The sequence below is a fragment of the Dryobates pubescens genome, chromosome Z (genome assembly GCF_014839835.1).
Source record: "Dryobates pubescens isolate bDryPub1 chromosome Z, bDryPub1.pri, whole genome shotgun sequence".
Taxonomy (NCBI): domain Eukaryota; kingdom Metazoa; phylum Chordata; class Aves; order Piciformes; family Picidae; genus Dryobates; species Dryobates pubescens.
Genome location: NC_071657.1, coordinates 27,046,733 through 27,064,978, shown reverse-complemented (window position 1 = coordinate 27,064,978; position 18,246 = coordinate 27,046,733). Strand labels below are relative to the sequence as shown.

The 18,246-nt window shown below is 39.5% G+C and overlaps 1 protein-coding gene across 1 annotated transcript in view; it reads left to right on the top strand.

Annotated features, from left to right (window-relative positions):
• Window positions 1–5,910: 5,910 nt before the first annotated feature.
• Window positions 5,911–18,246, top strand: part of SLC28A3 (solute carrier family 28 member 3) — a 49,336-nt gene continuing 37,000 nt past the window's right edge. The window contains exons 1-3 of the mRNA XM_009903143.2: window positions 5,911–5,967; window positions 11,718–11,762; window positions 15,506–15,588. Of these exons, the coding sequence (XP_009901445.2) occupies window positions 5,911–5,967; window positions 11,718–11,762; window positions 15,506–15,588 (185 nt within the window). The remainder of the gene's footprint in view (window positions 5,968–11,717; window positions 11,763–15,505; window positions 15,589–18,246) is intronic.

The following is an 18,246-nucleotide window of genomic DNA, read 5'->3' as shown; positions in this document are numbered from 1 at the left end:
AGGTTTATGGGTCCACGTTTCAGCTGGACACATATCCCAAGGGTAGACTTTCCAAGGAAAACATGCTGAGGGATGATTTTACACACATAAAACTGTTTCTTTCCCAGAAGACAATGTCTTCCCTTTATTCTTTGTTCTCACGATGCTGTGGCATTTCAGAGTTTATCTTTTACATTGGTAACCTAAGGAAAATTATTGTAAAACACTGAACAGGCCATAGTACAAACACTTGTGGCTTGGAGATTATAAATATTAACAAATAATGTCTTTTTGGTCCAAGTTTTTTCAAATATGGAAAGGTGTTTTTCACTCAGACACGTCAGTAGAGGGATAAGCAGGACTGGTTAAACAAATATTGGGACATATTGCAAAAAGTGAAGCAACTGGTCTACCTGCTAATAATTTGTGAAGGATAATAATTTTCTTTCACTCACCTTTCCTTTGAGGAGAAGATTTAAGCAATAATATGAAATAATAATTTAAAAAATCTGCCCATGCTCAGTTTCTCTATGACTCTTCCCACAAGCTTTTTTTTCTTTTCTTTTCCTTTTTGTGCCTCTGTGTGTGTGTGTGTGTATTTTTGGGGGTTGGGTGATTGCCTTGGTTTCTTTGTTTTATTTTGGTTTTATAGCTTTACTCATGAAGATATCAACAGTTTCAGCAAAAATTCACATAGAAAATCATGGTTACCCTTGTCAGAATAACAGCGTGTCTGGAAAATCTACATGTGTTTTGTCATTACTTTGGGATTGAAGCTGCTTTGCCCAAATTACAGCCTGGCCCTTTTTGTATGGAAAAAAAAATGCTCTTTTTATGTGTGAAGCCACAGTTACCCAGGGTACATAAGAGAGAATGTTCAAGGTTTTAGTATCTCAAAGCTTTTGAATTTTATACCATATTTTCTAGAAACCACAGGTCAGTAAAATTAACATAACTATAAATACTGAATATGATCAATTGTAGGAAAAAAAAATATTTTTGAACAACTGTACAAATCCAAAATAAGAAATTAGCTTCTCACAGTTCTGCTATGAAAGAAGCACAATAATCTTACTCTTTTTGAATACTTCACCTTTCTTTATACTCCTACTAATCTTCTCTACACATCTAGCAAATTATTAAGAACCATATGGCTATGTATTTGCCTGCTGTGTCAGTAGTAAGCAGTGCTATTGATTAGTATGTTATAGTAACCAAAAATATCTCTCTGACAGCATGACAGTTTGAGAGCAGACTGAACATTGCTTTGTTGTTACCTGAAGCACAAAAATGTTCCGAATATTATCCCTGTGGTTTTCATGGCACTTAGCACTGGTGTGGGAAGGTTTTCTTTTGCTAATGAGAAGTTTCATTTGACATAGTACTCAACTGACTTGTTCAGACATCTGGATATTCCGTGGGAGACAATGATAGCTGGTGTCAGCACAAAACTACCAGTGCTTATAAGACACTGTCTTGTACCAACCTTTATCACTTTACACTACAGACAGGAATGTTTTTTTCTGTATCTCAAAGCATAAAACTCAGTTGTAAACCTCTTCTGTGCCGGCGAGATCTTTGGTTTCCTTTGCCTGCATTAGAATCCAAGGAAAACACTTTGAGGGTGTGTTGTTCAAGATTTCTGCTTCCTCCACAATTTTCTGGGGAATGACAGAAAACACCTCTCATGTATTGAGGACAGTACCCAAGAAAATAAATGTTCTACACAAAACTTGGAGGAGGGGGGAATAATAATTTAGCAAGTTTGTAAACAAATGTTTTCTACTTTTCATCATATATGTAGTTCATTGTGCCAGCTGCCTACAAAGTTGTAAAGATACACAATACATTTTTAATTATTTTTCCTTTAGTCTTTATATAAAAGTAGTTTTTCATACCTATTGTGCTATTGATCTCTTTTTCCAGATTGCCATTTTAATATTCTAAAATACATTCCTTTCCTACATTCTCAGACCTGCTAACAAAACCAGCAGCATTCTTGCAATAAATTAGTAAACTTCTATTACTAAAAAAAAGGAAGTGAGAAGCAGCCAAGAAAATCATAATCATATATATATATATATATATTCAAATGAGAAAAAACTTTCCCCATGTAATAGTTACACTAGAAAAAAAATAAATCACACTTATATGTGAACATCACTGAAAGAATTAGGCTTTTTGATTGGTCCTCTTCTAATTAAGAGAAAGATGGTCCAGAGTTCATGTAGAAATACTGAGAAGGAACATAAAGTTTCTTAGTGCTATTTTTAGAAAGCAGCTCTTAAGTTATTATAAATTTTGCTTCATGCTATTAGTCAGAGGAACTTTGGCAACACATACATTTGAGCCTAGCATCATTAGTCTGATGCTGTAAAAACACCCTAAAATTTGGAATGTGAATCTTTCATGTTTTCCTTTAGCTTGAAAAATCACATAAGTGGAAAACAGGTGCCCATGCTTATTAACAACTGCAATGACAGGATGTGATATCCTTTGTATTTCTCAAAAGTCCATGTCTTCATGTACGTACTTAGTTAGAAATAAGAAGAGTTTTGCTGTAAATCAGACTGCTGGCTGATTCTAACAAAATAATGTCAGTGAGTTCCCACCTTTTATTTAATTATAAGGTCCTTTTTCCACAGGGAAATGATACATCTAATGCTTTCTGTAGTGCATTCGGGATTTGTCTTGAATGGGCAGGGGTTTTTTTCCTTCAGTATCCTGTGAATTTACTAGCATAAAATATAATTCAGAGAAGGAAACTTTGCACCAAAATTATAAAGTCAGCATCATTCTGATATTTTTCAGTGAGAAAAGCACTTCTTAAAATAATCTAATGTGTTACTAGAAAGAGGAACAATATCAGAGAATACTTATATTTTGGCATAGTTACTCGGATAGAGCTTTCTTCCAACATGCAAGGGCAGACTGAAAATTTCAGGATAGCAAGAAGCGGATTCAAAAGTGATACACTGTCTTGCTCCCTCTGCTCTCTTCCCTCTGATAGCAAAAGTATTTTCAAAATTGGCAAGAGGAGAAAAGGAACTGAAAACGAGAGAAGAATGATAGGAGGAAAGAAACGACTGAGGTATGTGGTAATTAACAAGAAATCAAACTTTTTAGAAGATACTTGCAGAAACTTTTGCTGGAAAGGGGCATCTGAGAGAATACATTAGTCACACAAATTGCTCTATTCACAGGGCAAATACAAATAGCAACAAACCTGCTGATTTCAAAACCTGTGGCACCAAAAAATATTCTGAACACTGAAAACTAGAATTTGTCATTAAAAGCTATGTACTCCCCTCATTTTTACAAAACAGTTACAAAATCCAGAAAACATACATTGCAACTGTATATATTTATATATATACAACTGAAACACAGCTGGAAGATTCCATAGAATAGAATAGAATAGAAAAGAATAGAATAGAATAGAATAGAATACAATACAATACAATACAATACAATACAATACAATACAAGTAACCAGGTTGGAAAAGACCTTTGAGATCATCAAGTCCAACCTATCATCCAGCACTACCTAATCAACTAAACCATGGCACCAAGCGCCTCATCCAATCTCTTCCTAAACACATCCAGTGATGGTGACTCCACCACCTCCCTGGGCAGCACATTCCAATGGGCAGTCACTCTCTCTGTATAGAACTTCTTCCTCACATCCAGCCTAAACCTCCCCTGGTGCAGCTTGAGACTGTGTCCTCTCGTTCTGTTGCTGGTTGCCTGGGAGAAGAGACCAACCCCCACTTGGCTACAACCTCCCTTCAGGTAGTTGTAGAGAGCAATAAGGTTTCTTCTGAGGTTCCTCTTCTCCAAGCTAAGCAACCCCAGCTCCTTCAGCCTCTCCTCATCAGGCTTGTGCTCCAACCCCTCACCAGCTTTGTTGCCCTTCTCTGGACATGTTCCAGCAACTCAACATCTTTCCTAAACTGAGGGGCCCAGAACTGGACACAGGACTCAAGGTGTGGCCTAATCAGTGCTGTGTACAGGGGCAGAATGACCTCCCAGCTCCTGCTGGCCACAATATTCCTGATGCAGGCCAGGTTGCCATTGGCCTTCTTGGCCACCTAAAGATATTGAACAGTATGGGGCCCACCACTGATCCCTAGGGGACATCACTAGTGACTGGCTGCCAGCCGGATGTGGCACCATTCACCATTACTCTCTGGGCTCAGCCCTCCAGCCAGTTCCTAACCCAGTGCAGAGTGCTGCTGTCCAAGCCACAGGCTGACACCTTGGCCAGGAGTTTGCTGTGGGGGGCGGTGTCAAAGGCCTTGATGAAGTCCAGGTAGACTACATCCATGGCCTTCCCCACATCCACCAGGCAGGTCACCTGATCATAGAAGGAGATCAGGTTGGTCAGGCAGGACCTGCCCTTCCTAAATCCATGCTGGCTGGGCCTTGGCCATCCTGTAAGTGCTGTGTGATTGCACTCAAGATGACCCGTTCCATAATTTTGCCTGGCACTGAGGTCAGGCTGACTGGTCTGTAACTCCCTGGTTCCTCCTTCCAGCCCTTCTTGTGGATGGGCACCACATTGGCCAGCTTCCAGTCATCTGGGATCTCTCCAGTGAGCCAGGACTGTTGAAAAATGATGGAGAGCAGCTTGGCCAGCTCATCTGCCAGCTCTCTCAGCACCCTAGGATGGATCCCATCTGGTCCCATGGACTTGTGGGCACCCAGGCAGCTAAGAAGGTCTCCTACTACTTCCTCCTGGATCACAGGGGAACTCTCCTGCTCCCTGACTCCATCTGCCATCTCAGGAGGCCAGTTGTCTAGAAGACAACCTATCTTGCTATTATAAATGGAGGCAAAGATGGTGTTAAGTACCTCTGCCTTTTTCTCTTCCTTAGTTACTATATTCTCTTCCATGTCCACCAAGGAATGGAGGTTGTCCTTGCCCCTCCTCTTGCTATTGATATACTTGTAGAAGGATTTTTTGTTGTCCTTCACAGCAGTGAAGGACACACATCTTATTTTCCATTTACCTGTTATTTATTTCCAAGAACATATTCACTCATGGTAGTGCATTCTGTTTTTATTCTTAAAAGAGGACATAATTTTCTGCTGTTTAAGAGGATGATGCAAAATTCATCAAATTTCCAGTCCCCATGTAGAAAATTACAGATTTAGGCACCTAATAACTACATAAATACCCATATCAAATCCTCTCTGACATTAGTGTCTGACAATAGAGCTACTATTTTCACTGAACTTAGAACAAGCTGGAAATACAAAGTCCATAGCAGCCAAAACCATGAATAAGAGAACCAAATGATAGTTCTAGTAATTTAAATTTTCCACACCATGTATATAAAGCCTGAAAAGTATTTGAAAACCCTTAGGTTAAAGATAAGAAATCTTAGGATAGACAACTAAATCACTCTACTCCCTGAGATTTGGCATGCCGACCAAAGCCGCACAACCTATATTTGTTTGAGTCCATTTTCCTTTGTTTTCTCTTGCTAGATGAAGTTCCTAAGTATTATATATCACAATAACATCAGAGAAACAGCGACTTGAGGATCGTTCTTAACAAACAAACAAACCCCCCCAAACCACCAACCAACAACAACAACAAAAAGTTTATCTCCCAAAGATCTAAGTAGGGAGTACTTTCCCCCAAGCAAGTGAGGAAAGCCTTTGGGCTCATCCAAAGAAGTCTTCCTCTTGCCTCCAGAAATGCTGAATGTAGTTTCCCACGCTGGCCTAGAGGGGCTGTGCCAGGGAAGAAAGAAGGTGGAGCTGTAAATGAGCAGGAGCAACCTGAGAGTGCCTTCAGCTAACAAGGTTTCAAGTGATTCTCACCGACCTTGTGGATGGATTAACCAGGTGCTGGCTGCCATTGCTCTGTGCTGCAAGTAGTTTTTAACATTCACCCAAAATTCTTCTGTCCATACTAGAGACATGGAGCTGAAGGAGGTCACCTGTGATCACTCAGGAGTGCACAATTTGGCCTTTCAGGTAAGTGTGGTTTACTTTGCTTTGCCGGGAAGAGGAAGGACTTAACAAACAGTGTTTGCTTCAGTCCCTGAAGGGGCGGGGGGGGAGGGGACGACAAAAAAGAAAGGCTTTTGTATGAAAAGCTGGATCACAATTGACACATTCAGGAGCAGGTTCTGCTTATAGCCTTCATCTGCTGCCTGCTATACTGCTATCTTTGAAAAGGCTCTGCTGCCTTTACCCGAGGATAGGTAATTAACAGTTCTGTTGAAGAGGAGGTCATCATTATGCAACAGGTATATATCTCATCAAGGCCGTGTATATTAATAATATGGGGAAAACAGTAATGTAAACTCAGTGGGGCTAATGTCTTCCTTCTTGTCTTCTTCATAATGAAAGTGCAATTGTCTTGCTCTCCTCCCAGGAAGAGCACAGAAAACCAACCCAAAAGTTCTGCGTGATATGGGCATAATATTAATAGCCATTTTGAAATGTAGTCTTCAAAAGCAGAAGCATGAAAAAACCAACCAAATAAACAAACCTGTTACCCAGTTAGTTGGTTGGGTTTTTTTTCCTCACTCTCCAGCATCTCTGTACTTTCATCAGAATTAGATCAGGAACAAATAGAAATTTGAAAACCCACAGCCAGGCCTGTTCATTAGACTTGTCAGATAAGGTAGGTGGGAAAAGTGGCCCTAAAGAGTGCTGTGTTAGCAGAGTTACTTACAACCGCTCTCTGCAGCCTGTGGTGCTTATGCTGCCCCAGTGCTCAGTTAGCAGGAAGGACAGCATGTATTGGGTGTGAATATCAGCCACCACGATTTAAATAACACAAAAAGGTCTTTGCAGATGCTAAGCATGTCGAATATAATGCAACACCAGTGATATTCAACCACTCTGTTTATGTATTCATTGGGCTATAGAGACAGACAAGCAATAAATTGATTTGATAATCTGCTGGTCAGGGAATACTTATGGAATGTAAGGAGGTAGGTTCAAGTCCCTTCTTCAGTAATTAGTTAATAATTCATGCTAAGTGGCACACCTTCAAGACGAGACAGAGATAAATCTTAGAATACAATATTCCAGTGGCTACGACATTCTCCCGGGTAATTCGAGGCCCCTCAACGGGCTTCAGAGCCCGTAGACAAGCACTTTGAATTTGAGTCTCCCTCAGTTCAAGTGAATGAGATAGAAGAGGACTTCATCCGGGCTGTATTTCCGCACAAGATGTGTACCTAAGATAATGCAATCAGATTGCACATTCTGTACCTACAAACTCATCAAGGAGAGAAGTCCCTTCCCAGCTGCAGACGTTCAGTGCTAAATGCTTTTGAATGACCTGAAATGCAAATCACCTCTTCCCTCAGCACAGTGCAGTGATTGGATCAATTCTCTGTTCACAAAGCTAGCTCACCTTAGCGGTATGCAGTGAACCCAAATGTTTCCATTCCTGTCTGTTACAGAGCTTGCGAGAGCGTGCAAATCCTCTCCGATCTATATAACTCAAATGCCAAATCACAAAGACTGTCTAACAATGAAACCCGGGGCCTGAATGAGACTTTCTGAGTACTTTTAATTCCTTGAACACCATAAGGTATGCACATTCATATTAGCAGTCCATGTCTGATTCAATATACAAGTCACTATGTAGAAAATAAGACAAAGAAGGAAATAGGTAAACACACAAATATAGAAAAACTCATCACTTTGTGATAGAAGCCCCTGAGAAGAAAATATCATTTTTTTTTTAGTATTTCATTCGATTTTTTCTTGCACAAAGGGTCAATGCTTTTCTTCCTCCAAGATAGTGTCTTCTAGTATTAAGCAATCAGTATCTTCCGTAAACCACATAAAAGTGTTCCAGAAAAAGATTTATCTAAGACATTCTAAGTGTCAGTGTGGATTGCACTCCGTAGGTTTCTACAGATATCCTTGAGTCATTTGATGATTAGCACACAAAGACACAGGAAAAAAAGAAGAAGACAAGAAACTCGGGTTAAATTTGTTTTATAAAGCAAATTGGGGGGAAAAAAAGAAAAAAAAAAAGGAAGGAACAGGTCTCAGCATAATACAAGGCAGTTCAAGCCTGCCCGGTGGTAGATTTATTATGCTACAAACGACAGGTATTGTGCCTTCTCTTGTGGAGACTAACGGGATTAAAAGGTTGTAATACAGAGCAATCTGCTTTATGACTAGTCATACAAGAGGTCAAAGGGGCCTAACTTTTTGAGCCCCTCTAAATTTCACATTGTCCATGTTAAATGTCTAATGTGATGCACTCTATATCTATATCCACAATAATGTCATACATAGTGTGCGTTTTCTGCATTCAGTATGGTTAACATCTTTCTGATGGCACCAACTGGACAATCACGCCCACGGAATTTCCTGCTCAGAAACCCAACGCTAATAGTACCCCCAGCCCTGCAACTGGATTTAGCTACCTTGTGTTTAGCTGTTATTTAAGAGGCAAAGGGTTTTACCTAATCAGTTGCAATGATTCTGATGATGATAATATCAAACAAGTCACACTTATTCCTCATGGAATGATAAGACCTGTCTCATAAAAAGGAACCGCACCTGGGATGAAAAAAACACTGACTTTTAAAAGGAGGTAAATATTTTTGAAAGGAAGGCTGGGGGGTGAGGGGGGGTGGGGCAGTTAAAAGGGAAGATAACCACTAATAAACACTAATTGTTTGCTGGTCTCCTCTTGCCAATGTTAATGATGCGCTAAATGATCAGTACCTGTCTCTGAAGCAAAACACTGTACTCTTAAGAAGCTGCAATAACATAGTCAGCTTTTGTACTCCATTTTAATCAAACAAGTTTATAGTACATCTTAAAAATGCTATATATTTCTGTATTTATTGCCATTCTCCACAGCTTCTACATAATCTTGTCTGGTTGGTTAATTAAAACTACAGGGACAGTTAAGAATTTATATTTCTTGGTGATTGTTGTTGTACTTTCCTTTGGGAATTATGGAGACATAACTCTTCTCTATAATTACATCAGATCCAGACAGGAAATTATGCAGCCCCTTTCCATGTTTTTTTAAAGCCAGTTTTGTTTTGTTTTTTAAATAAATCTTAATTGTCTCTATAGATACTACTTCATCAGGAAATAGTGAAATACAGCTATAACTTAAGGCTCTTTTCTTCTCAGGCTAAGTAAATATTCCTTGTGAAACCTATTTTTAGGGTTCTCATCCTTAACATCCTCATTGTGCTCCTACTTGCCATCCACAGATATTTTGAATGCCATAGTTGCAGGAGTTATGTTCACCTTGTTATCTTCTCAGGAATGTGCAGATATTTTTTTCCTGTGCTGTTTTTTCTGGACTTTTCTTTCTGCCTCTCATACCTTCACTTACTCTGACAGCAAATAGATTTCTTACCTTTTTCCTTTCCCTTTCCATTTCCTTTTCTTTTCCTTTCCCTTCTTCCCTCTCCCTCTCCCTCTCCCTCTCCCTCTCCTTTTCCCTCTCCCTCTCCCTCGTTCTATCTCTCTATTTTTTTAACTTCTTTATCCTGCATTTCGGGATACTATACAGCTATCTTACTCAAGACTGAAAATTTCAGCTTTTAGTGAAAACACTAATGTATTCACTCAGAGGTGGTTGTACCTAATTTGCAACCCATTATAAACCCCCATGAACATTTAGCCAGCTGAATTTAAATCTAGCAGTAATTGTTTCTTAACTGCTGTCTCTACAGCTCATTTACTATACACACTAACAATGAATATCCATCCCTCTTGCCCTCTACACTGAATTTTTATCATTTGACAGGAATTTATGAATGCTATGGTTATTGACAGAAAAAGAGAAAAAATCCTCAATACTTAAACCGGATTTTTAATCCTTCAGAATCATGATGGTCTGGTTAGCAAAAGGTAGTGCATGAGGGAAACTTAAATCACTGCTTGTCAGTTAAAGTGAATACTAAAAGCATTGCAAAATTTTGAACTGTAGATCAAATGGTTTCATTTCAGTTGACTTAATACGATCTGAAATTTATTTAAATCCACCTTTAAACCCGAAACAATTTAAGCAGCTGCCTGGATGCTGAGATAGTCAGTCTGTTTCCATTTGCTAACTGGCAGTGACAGAAAACCATCTACTCTAGAGAGTGTGCGGCTGTTAAAAACACAGCCGATAGAAGTTATGCCCTTTGCAAAACTAATCCTCCTGGGAAAGGCAGGGAGGAGGTGAGAGCGAAGGTCAAAGAATACTTATACTAAAAGACTTGGCAGATTAACTGCTCATCTAGAGGGCACAAAACAAACACTGAAAGAGCTCCACGCTCTTGCTGTTCAATCAAATATTTTGCAAGCAGAAGTTTCTTTTGCAATGAAAACATATTCAGGGAGATAGAAAAAGGCAATGAGAAAATGAGGTAGAAGCTTTTCTGTCCATGCTGGGTAGGTAGCAATTTGCAACAAGCAGATTGGCATTTTGGTGAAGAGTTCCTTTGTTCATGGTGTATGCTGAAATAATGTGCATTTGCACCAACCCAAATAAGAAAACAAACAAAAAAAAAAAGGGTGGGGGGAGAAGATGAAGAGGTTGTACTTGAAGAATCAACTGTGAAGCATAAGAAAATTACACTGCTTTATGACACTCGAAGACTGTTTTAGTCAACAGAAGTAGTCTCTTACTGAAGTAAACTTGTTATCAATAGTAATTAACCAGTTTCTACAGATTTTGAAGTATATCAGGAATGTAGTATGATCACATGATGAAATTAATGCTTTTTATGCTTGTAAAAAAAAATAACCCAAATCTATCATTCTACAGTGTGGGCTATTTAGAATTCCAGCAGTCATGTGACACTCTAGTTTTCAGTTACATTACTCATACACTCAGATATTTTAATTACTGTATAAATTAACTTCAATGTAATTATTGGAGTTAAGCAGTGGGTTGGATAAAGCGACTTCTAGAGGTTTCTTCCAACACAATTTATTCTGTGCTTCTGTTTCTTGTAGACAGCATGTTCACCGGTGAACGTCCTAAGAAATCTCTTTTTCTTGCTCAGTATCAAACACACTGATCTTCAAGGAGACTATCCCCAGGGGCATTCATGTGTCAGTTACACAACTGTATCACTCCAGTTGTATCATTCCAACTTCATTATGCTATCTTGTGTAGTATTTTTTAAACTTATTATAGCCTAGAGGTACAGTTAAGCACTGCTTATTGTGTTGTTGGTTTGTTTTCTCACTGTGTGGAGCATTCAGTAGAATCTTTCATTGTCAACTTCTGGGGCAGCAACTGCAGACTCCTAAGGCAGGTACAGAATTTAAAACATAAAATTAACAACCAACCACCACCAACACCAACACCAACAACAACAAAGCAAACAAACAAAAAAAAACAAACCACAAACACCTGGGAAAGCCCAAACAGGCCATTTTGCCCTTGGTGGGAGAAGGGCTGGATCTTTGTATACTTTAAACAATCCTGAAGCAAAGGTCAGCACTGGGAGGTCATGTGATTTTGGGCCAAGAAAACAGCATTTAGTTGAGCACTATGCATGGCAAATCCAGCTTTGTGTAGTAGTGCAGTACCTTGAACACCCAAGGTTTGTACACTGAGTTTTGGACTCCCCATAGTAGCAAAGTAAAACACAGAAACAGAACCATCAGAGTATAAACCAGTTCTTATTACACACAAGACAGGCTTTTAGATTTTGATTTGATACAGTTTCTGGTCTTATCATGACCCAGAACAACAGAGAAGGTGTGAATGTTCTTTGAGCCAGAGAATCAAGAATTCACAAACTAAGAACACTATGCATACTAACCAGGCATGGAGGTTTTGTGTATTCTGGGTTTGGTGGTGGGTTTTTGTTTGCTTGGTTTTTAATGACTTTATTTAAATTCATAAACCATACATTCAATGTCAGTAACTGCCTGTGATAATACACCCAAGACAGATATTTGAACAAAACTTGAAACAACTTAAGAGTTTTAAATCAGTTAGGGAAGCAAGTTGTGTTCTCAGAAAAATGTACATTGAGTAGAAAACACAGAAAATTTACAGGATGTAGGATTCAGAACACTGTTTTCCAACATCACAATATTTTCAATACAAGAAACAAAAGAGACATGAGAAATGGTGATCACAGGGAATAGTGTAGACAAGGAGTTCATAGAGAAGCATTTTCTCCTAAAAATTTTTTGAAAAAGAGAAGCTGGAAACGTTTGGTTTAGTGGTACAATCTTTCAGTCAGGTAAGGCATACATATTACCTGCTCATCCCTAATAAGGAAATTTCAGACAAAGACCGGCGGCAACAGTTCTGACATACAACAGACCGGAGAAAAAAAAAGGCAAATACAATACAGATGACTTCATAATAAACACATTAATTTTGACTGCACAGCTATGTAAGTTTATGTAGTGAATAGCTATGAAGACATGAGAGTCAGCTTTAAAACAAACCATAAACATTTTGCTATTGTGATGTATTCATATTTTCACATCCACACTCCCAAAATAATCTGCTACTCTAAGAGTTCCTTTAAAAACTTCTGGTACTTCCCTGTGTTGTAATCAGACCTACTTGCCAAGTTTGATGGTACCTGAAACAGCATGTAAGAAATAGAGGTTTCTTGATGCTGTGGATATTTTTTTCTATTTTCCAGTGGGCTTTGGATATGATCAGAATCAGCAAGTGCATGCTGCAAAATAAAAGCCTCTGCTCTGAAAGTTGAAGTGATTCCAGATTTACAGTGGTAGGAGAGGATCTTGCATTGTTCTGACACACACTCCTAGGAAGAAAACAGGGATCTAAGATGCTAGGAGGAAAAGTGGTAGACAGTGTCTATGCTTTCCTCCCAGAAAAAGCTAGGGACACACACACAAAAAATTAACGAAAATATCAAAACAAGGACTTTCAGAATGGATGTAGACCTTTGAAAATGTATAAAAGTACTGGCAGTCAATGAAGCTTGCTTTTCATCAAAGAAACCAATTTTTCATTGAAAAGTTTCAGCTGAAAGTGCTCACTCTCTATTTTATATGAGAGTAGTAGAGATATGTATAACCACACTGACACTTTCTTGGAAACACTGTGAGTGGGCCAGAAGAGGTTTTTTGAGGCTCTGCAGAGTGTGAACTTTGCTGCGCCCCTGCCAGCAGAAGCAGAAGTCCACATGTTCCACACGTCCCATAGGTTAGCTTCAGCAAGGGCCAATGCTCCTAAAGAACCACATCTGATACCATGTTTGTCCATGGGGTGGGAAAAAAGAAATTAAGGGAGTTCTCCCTTTTCCTTCTATATCTGTATAGAGTTAGACACAAAGCGGTCTTACAAGTCAGATTTTCTTAATACTTGTTATTGTAGATGTAGGAAAGAATTTGTGACAAAAAGCAACATAGTAACATCCTGAGCAGATTTAAATGTTTAGACAAGGTGAAAAGATGCAGGTTGATGGATTTCATATTGAAATAATAAAAAAAAAAGAAAAAAAAAAAAAGGGAGTTTAAATTCTTAAGACAAACAGTATATTCACAAATTCAAATAGCCAGGCTGTGGGTGATTTGCATGAACTCCTGGTCCAAGGAGGATGATGTGGCAGAAGAAAGTAGTGGTGGGAGCATGGTCTGGCCTGGGCAGCACATGAAGTGGAGGGATGAAGGTGGAGGCAGGAGGTGTGGGACATGGACTTTGAGGTGTAACCAGGAGAGGGGATGCTGTGCCATGGGGAGTGCAGCCCCCTGCAAACATGAAAATATTGCTCTTCAATCCAGATTGCTGGACTCTCCTGATTTATAATGCAGGCGCAAAAATCTGTGAGAAGTACTTGCATGCAATGTGCACCAAACTTAAGCCCAGGAATAAATGATATTTCAATACTGTCAGCACTTGGTGTTCCTCAGGTAAGATGCCCACCTCCTGCATTCACTGAGCACAGTGCTTCCATTGAGCTTAGCAGGTGGCAGCATCTAAATTTTCCAGGTTTGTTTTTATCTCGTAGTTAAAGGCCAGAGAGAGTGAACAACTGCATTTAGTGAAAACGCAGCCATAAGTTACAGTGCAGCTTCACAGAAACACACAGCTCTCACTCCAGCTCCCTCAAAAACTGCGATCAAGAGGTCTGAGAGATTCCCTGTTCGTGTCAAGCCAAGGTTTCTCCTAGTAGCATGAATAGTGGCTTCTACATGCATACTCCTCTGTGCCATTTGAATTGCTGGCTGTGCGTTAATGACAGAGCCAATTAACGTGTGTTAATTTTGCTTTGGAGCTGGTTCATTTAGGAACTAAATGAGGGTCTTCCAGGACCTTTGGTGATGCGTGCAGTAGGGCAACCAGACAGAAGGGAGGCGCCAGCGTGAGGTCCGCAGTCGGCCGTGCGTCATACGGCGGTGAGAGGAGCGCAGATAGCACAAACAGCGACTGGAAAATAAAAGCTTTCTTGCAGTCTGCCACCTCTCCAAGTAGGCAGAGCGAAATGGCATCTAGAGAGAGGGTAGGACATGATCATCAACTCAGGTAAACACTGTCTGCCTTTGCTGTGGTCCCAGCTTAAAGGGAGGTGAGCAGTGAGGCCACCCTGGCACAGTGTTGGAATGAGGAGAGCACAGCACCAGCACCCGATGTCGTTACGCTGCTGCCGTTGAACCCAACGGTTTCCTGCCCGGGTTCCTGGCCCTTCTGCAGTCTGTGGGACGGGCTCACTCTTCTCTGCCCCTCCAGGCTGGGCTGGGGGAAGTAATGCAGGGTGGGCATGGCAGCCCCCACGGGTATGCCAAGCAGCTTGGCGGGGGACCAGAGCTCCCAGCCACCTCAAGGACAGGCCTCAGACAGAATGGAGGTTAGGCTATCATTCATTGTTCAAAAACTTTAATGCAGCCAGGCTTGTGTGGGTTCAGGGTGCAAAAAGATGTGTTCCTGATTAAAGTGTGCTGTCTCTATAAAAAGCCTGGCTGAATGGCCAGGCCACACTAGACCAGTTGTGGCAAATGACGATTAGTTCAGTAGCAGGCCAGTTACAGATGGTGTTCTCTGGAGCTCACTATTAGGGCTAATTCTGTTTAGTATCTTAAGCAATTACATGGACAAAGGGATTTACTGTACCCTCTGGAAGTTTGCAGTTACCTGAAAGGAGGTTGTGGGGAGGTGGGGGTTGGTTTCTTCTCCCAAGTAACAAGTGATAGGACAAAGTATGATTTACTTTGGATATTAGGAAAAAATTCTTCACTAAAATGATTGGTGAGCATTGGAACAGGTTGCCCAAGGAAGTGGTTGAGCCACCATCCCTCTGTATGGGGTCCTTTTCATCTCTGAGTAACACTTGTAATTTTTTTTCCATTTCAAAACAGCATGGATGGATTGCAAAATTTCACAACCACAATCTTACTGCTGGGTTTTCCTGATACTGGTCACAGCATTGGTGGCAGATAGGAAAGCTGGATCTGTGGACTAGGTGCAGACAGGAAACTCCTGAGACCGCTTCAGCCACATTCCAATGGAGATCAGTATTTTTGCACCTTCCTTAACAAGGATGCATGCCTCACACAACCTTGCCACTGATCTGTTTTGCAGGAGGACGAATACATCAATATTCAGACTGATCTGCAGGAAAACAAACGTGACTCAGCAGATGATGAGCAGCCACGTTTGAAAGGGTAATGTCTTTTGGATAAGTAAGCTTTCCACTCACTTAGTCCCGAGTTAAAAAATAAGCTGCCAACATTTCTGTTTCTAAAGTGACAGCTCTGAATTTCATTGCCGTACCTCTATTGCTACACAGACCGATGTATTGCCTATCAATATGTGTCATACAGGAACACACTGTATTTAACGTTATTATGCCTTTCAAATGACATGTGTAATTGTGAAATTATCTTTCTAGTGTCTTGCAAAGTAAAGGAGCAACAATTTTTTTTTCCTTTTTGTACATTAACTATTTGTCCAACATTTCCTTATGACCCTTTTTTAAGAAGGTGTCTTATATAGTGATCTCTTCCAAGAAGTTAAAAGATTCACTATTGTCCTTCAGTTTGCACAGCTACTTACCCTAGTGAAAAATAAGAACGGGGGGGGGGGGGGAAATGGGGGGGCTTTGAAAACTGCAAACCCTGCATAAGACATATTAAAAAAAAGGGGGGTGGGGGGGTAAGCAGCAAGATTTGTTAATATGATCAGGTTTACTGATGCCATCATATTAAAATACTGCTTAAAAAATCTAAGGAAAGTGTTTGGAGGCGGGTTTTTTAATTTCTCCTCTTTATTCTTTTAAAACGCTCTTGTTTTAAAAGTTTAGGTTCTTGTCTAGCTAAAACAAAGCTGATGTTTAAGAGTTCAGATATCCAAGTTTGATAAGCCACTCCAGTGTCATGCATCCAGCATCTTGCCAGAAGTAAGACAATTGCACAGGCAAGTGTTGACATGCAAATGGGTGCATAAGGTTAGTGCTGTCTGTTCTCCCTTATACTTGGGCCCACAGGATTAATTTGAAAAGAGACACCTCTGCACAGATTTGGATTGAGTTGGCAGAGATGAAGCCTGTACGTTTTCTAATAGTGATTAGTTATTTGTACACAGATGGAGAACCAAGAAATAAATAAAGTTTGATTCAAAGGGCTTATTTTTCTAGAGGTCCCCTCATACCTCCACCAGCAGAAGGTACCTTTGCTTCAGACAGTGAATACTCCTTGAAGGTTGAAAGCTGAAGAGCACTTTGTGCTAATCACAGTTAGGCTGTGTGTTGTTCAGTGCTTTCTGGTTTTGTACTTTGTCTAGGTTGATTTTTGCCTTGAAAACCTAACAGGGGCAATGGTATCTCTACCAAGTTATTTTTTTAAAACTAGTTCCTAAAAGCAGGTACTAATGTGATCTTTTATCTTCTCTGATATGCTCAAAAGGGACATTGATTTCTTCCAACAGATAGCTTTGAATTGCCTGTGGTTTGAGGTACAACTCCTTTGGAAGATCAGTTTGTTGATAACAAGGATTGACTACATGAGCAAGGCATTTAAGTTCACTTCTAGAGTACATTCAGATGAGAAAATTTGTGAGTTGCAAAGTACAACAGGAATAGTTTGGGCATTTATAAATATTTCACAGTAAAGTTCTTCCTTATATGTACTTAAGCAGTCTTTTCATTTGCCGATACGTAGGAACAGCTCTTAGAAAATAATGTTTCTTTAGTATATTAACGAGATTTTACATGGACCTTTTTTTCCCCCCACCTTTGAGAACAGACTTGCATATTTATGACATGTTTGCCCAAATGCACACTATTACTGGAGGGATAATCACCTAAAATAATAAAATAACAAGGGAGAAAGACATGTTAGAAGAGATTACAAAGAATCATAATCTTAAAATAACAATTTTAAAGGACTGATAAGTAGCAGTAACAGGGAGAAGGTAATACCTTCTTTTTGTTTGGGTTTGCTTTTGTGCTTGGATTTTTTTTTTTTGTTAATGAATGAACTGTAAATGTGATAAAGTAACTCTGTCCTATTAATGTATTTGTCTCTTTTCTCCTTTTCATTCTTTTATTCTTGTATATAATCTCTCTGATGAGACAGGGTAGATAAGCTAATGTTCATGCAAGTTTAAAAAAAATAAATAAAAGCTAACAAAAGCTATGACTTAGAGGTAACAGGAATTCCCAGAAATAAAAGTGAAATATCAAAAGCAATTGAGATTTCTTAAAGACCCTGTTACTCATTATACTGGTGAAGGAGTATTTCATTGCTGTGCTGATTTGATTTAAATTAATAGCAGCTGTCTTTTTTGTGTGTGTGTGTCTTTGTTTTGTTTTGTTGTTGGTTTTGTTTTGTGAGGTTTTTTTGGGAGGGGGTTTCTTTGTATGGTTGGTTGTTGGGCAGTTTTGTGGTTATTTGTGCTGAATTTAAGTGTGCATTTTACACCAGCTGCATGTAGTTTCTAAACAAGTAGTGTCTTGATAGTTAGCATCACTATATATAATATTGCCTTTATAGACTGTAGGCTATGAAGCACTACTTTAGAGAGAGAGAAAGAGCTAAAGCTGCGATTTCTTTTCCAGCTTGTACAATACAAGAATGTTTTACTTAGTTATACGTTGTCCACATCACCAGCATGCTTAAGATCAGAAATCTGTATTAACTTCATTAACTGCTAATTCCCTAAATTTCATCCTCCCTCATGAAATCACTCTGTGCTATCCTTAGTGAGATGAGGAGAGAATGAAAGAGAAGTGTGTAATAATTGGAAGAACAGATAACTAGAACAACAGATTTAAATATAACAAAACATCTAACCTTCTATGAACTGATGAGTCTTTGATGAAA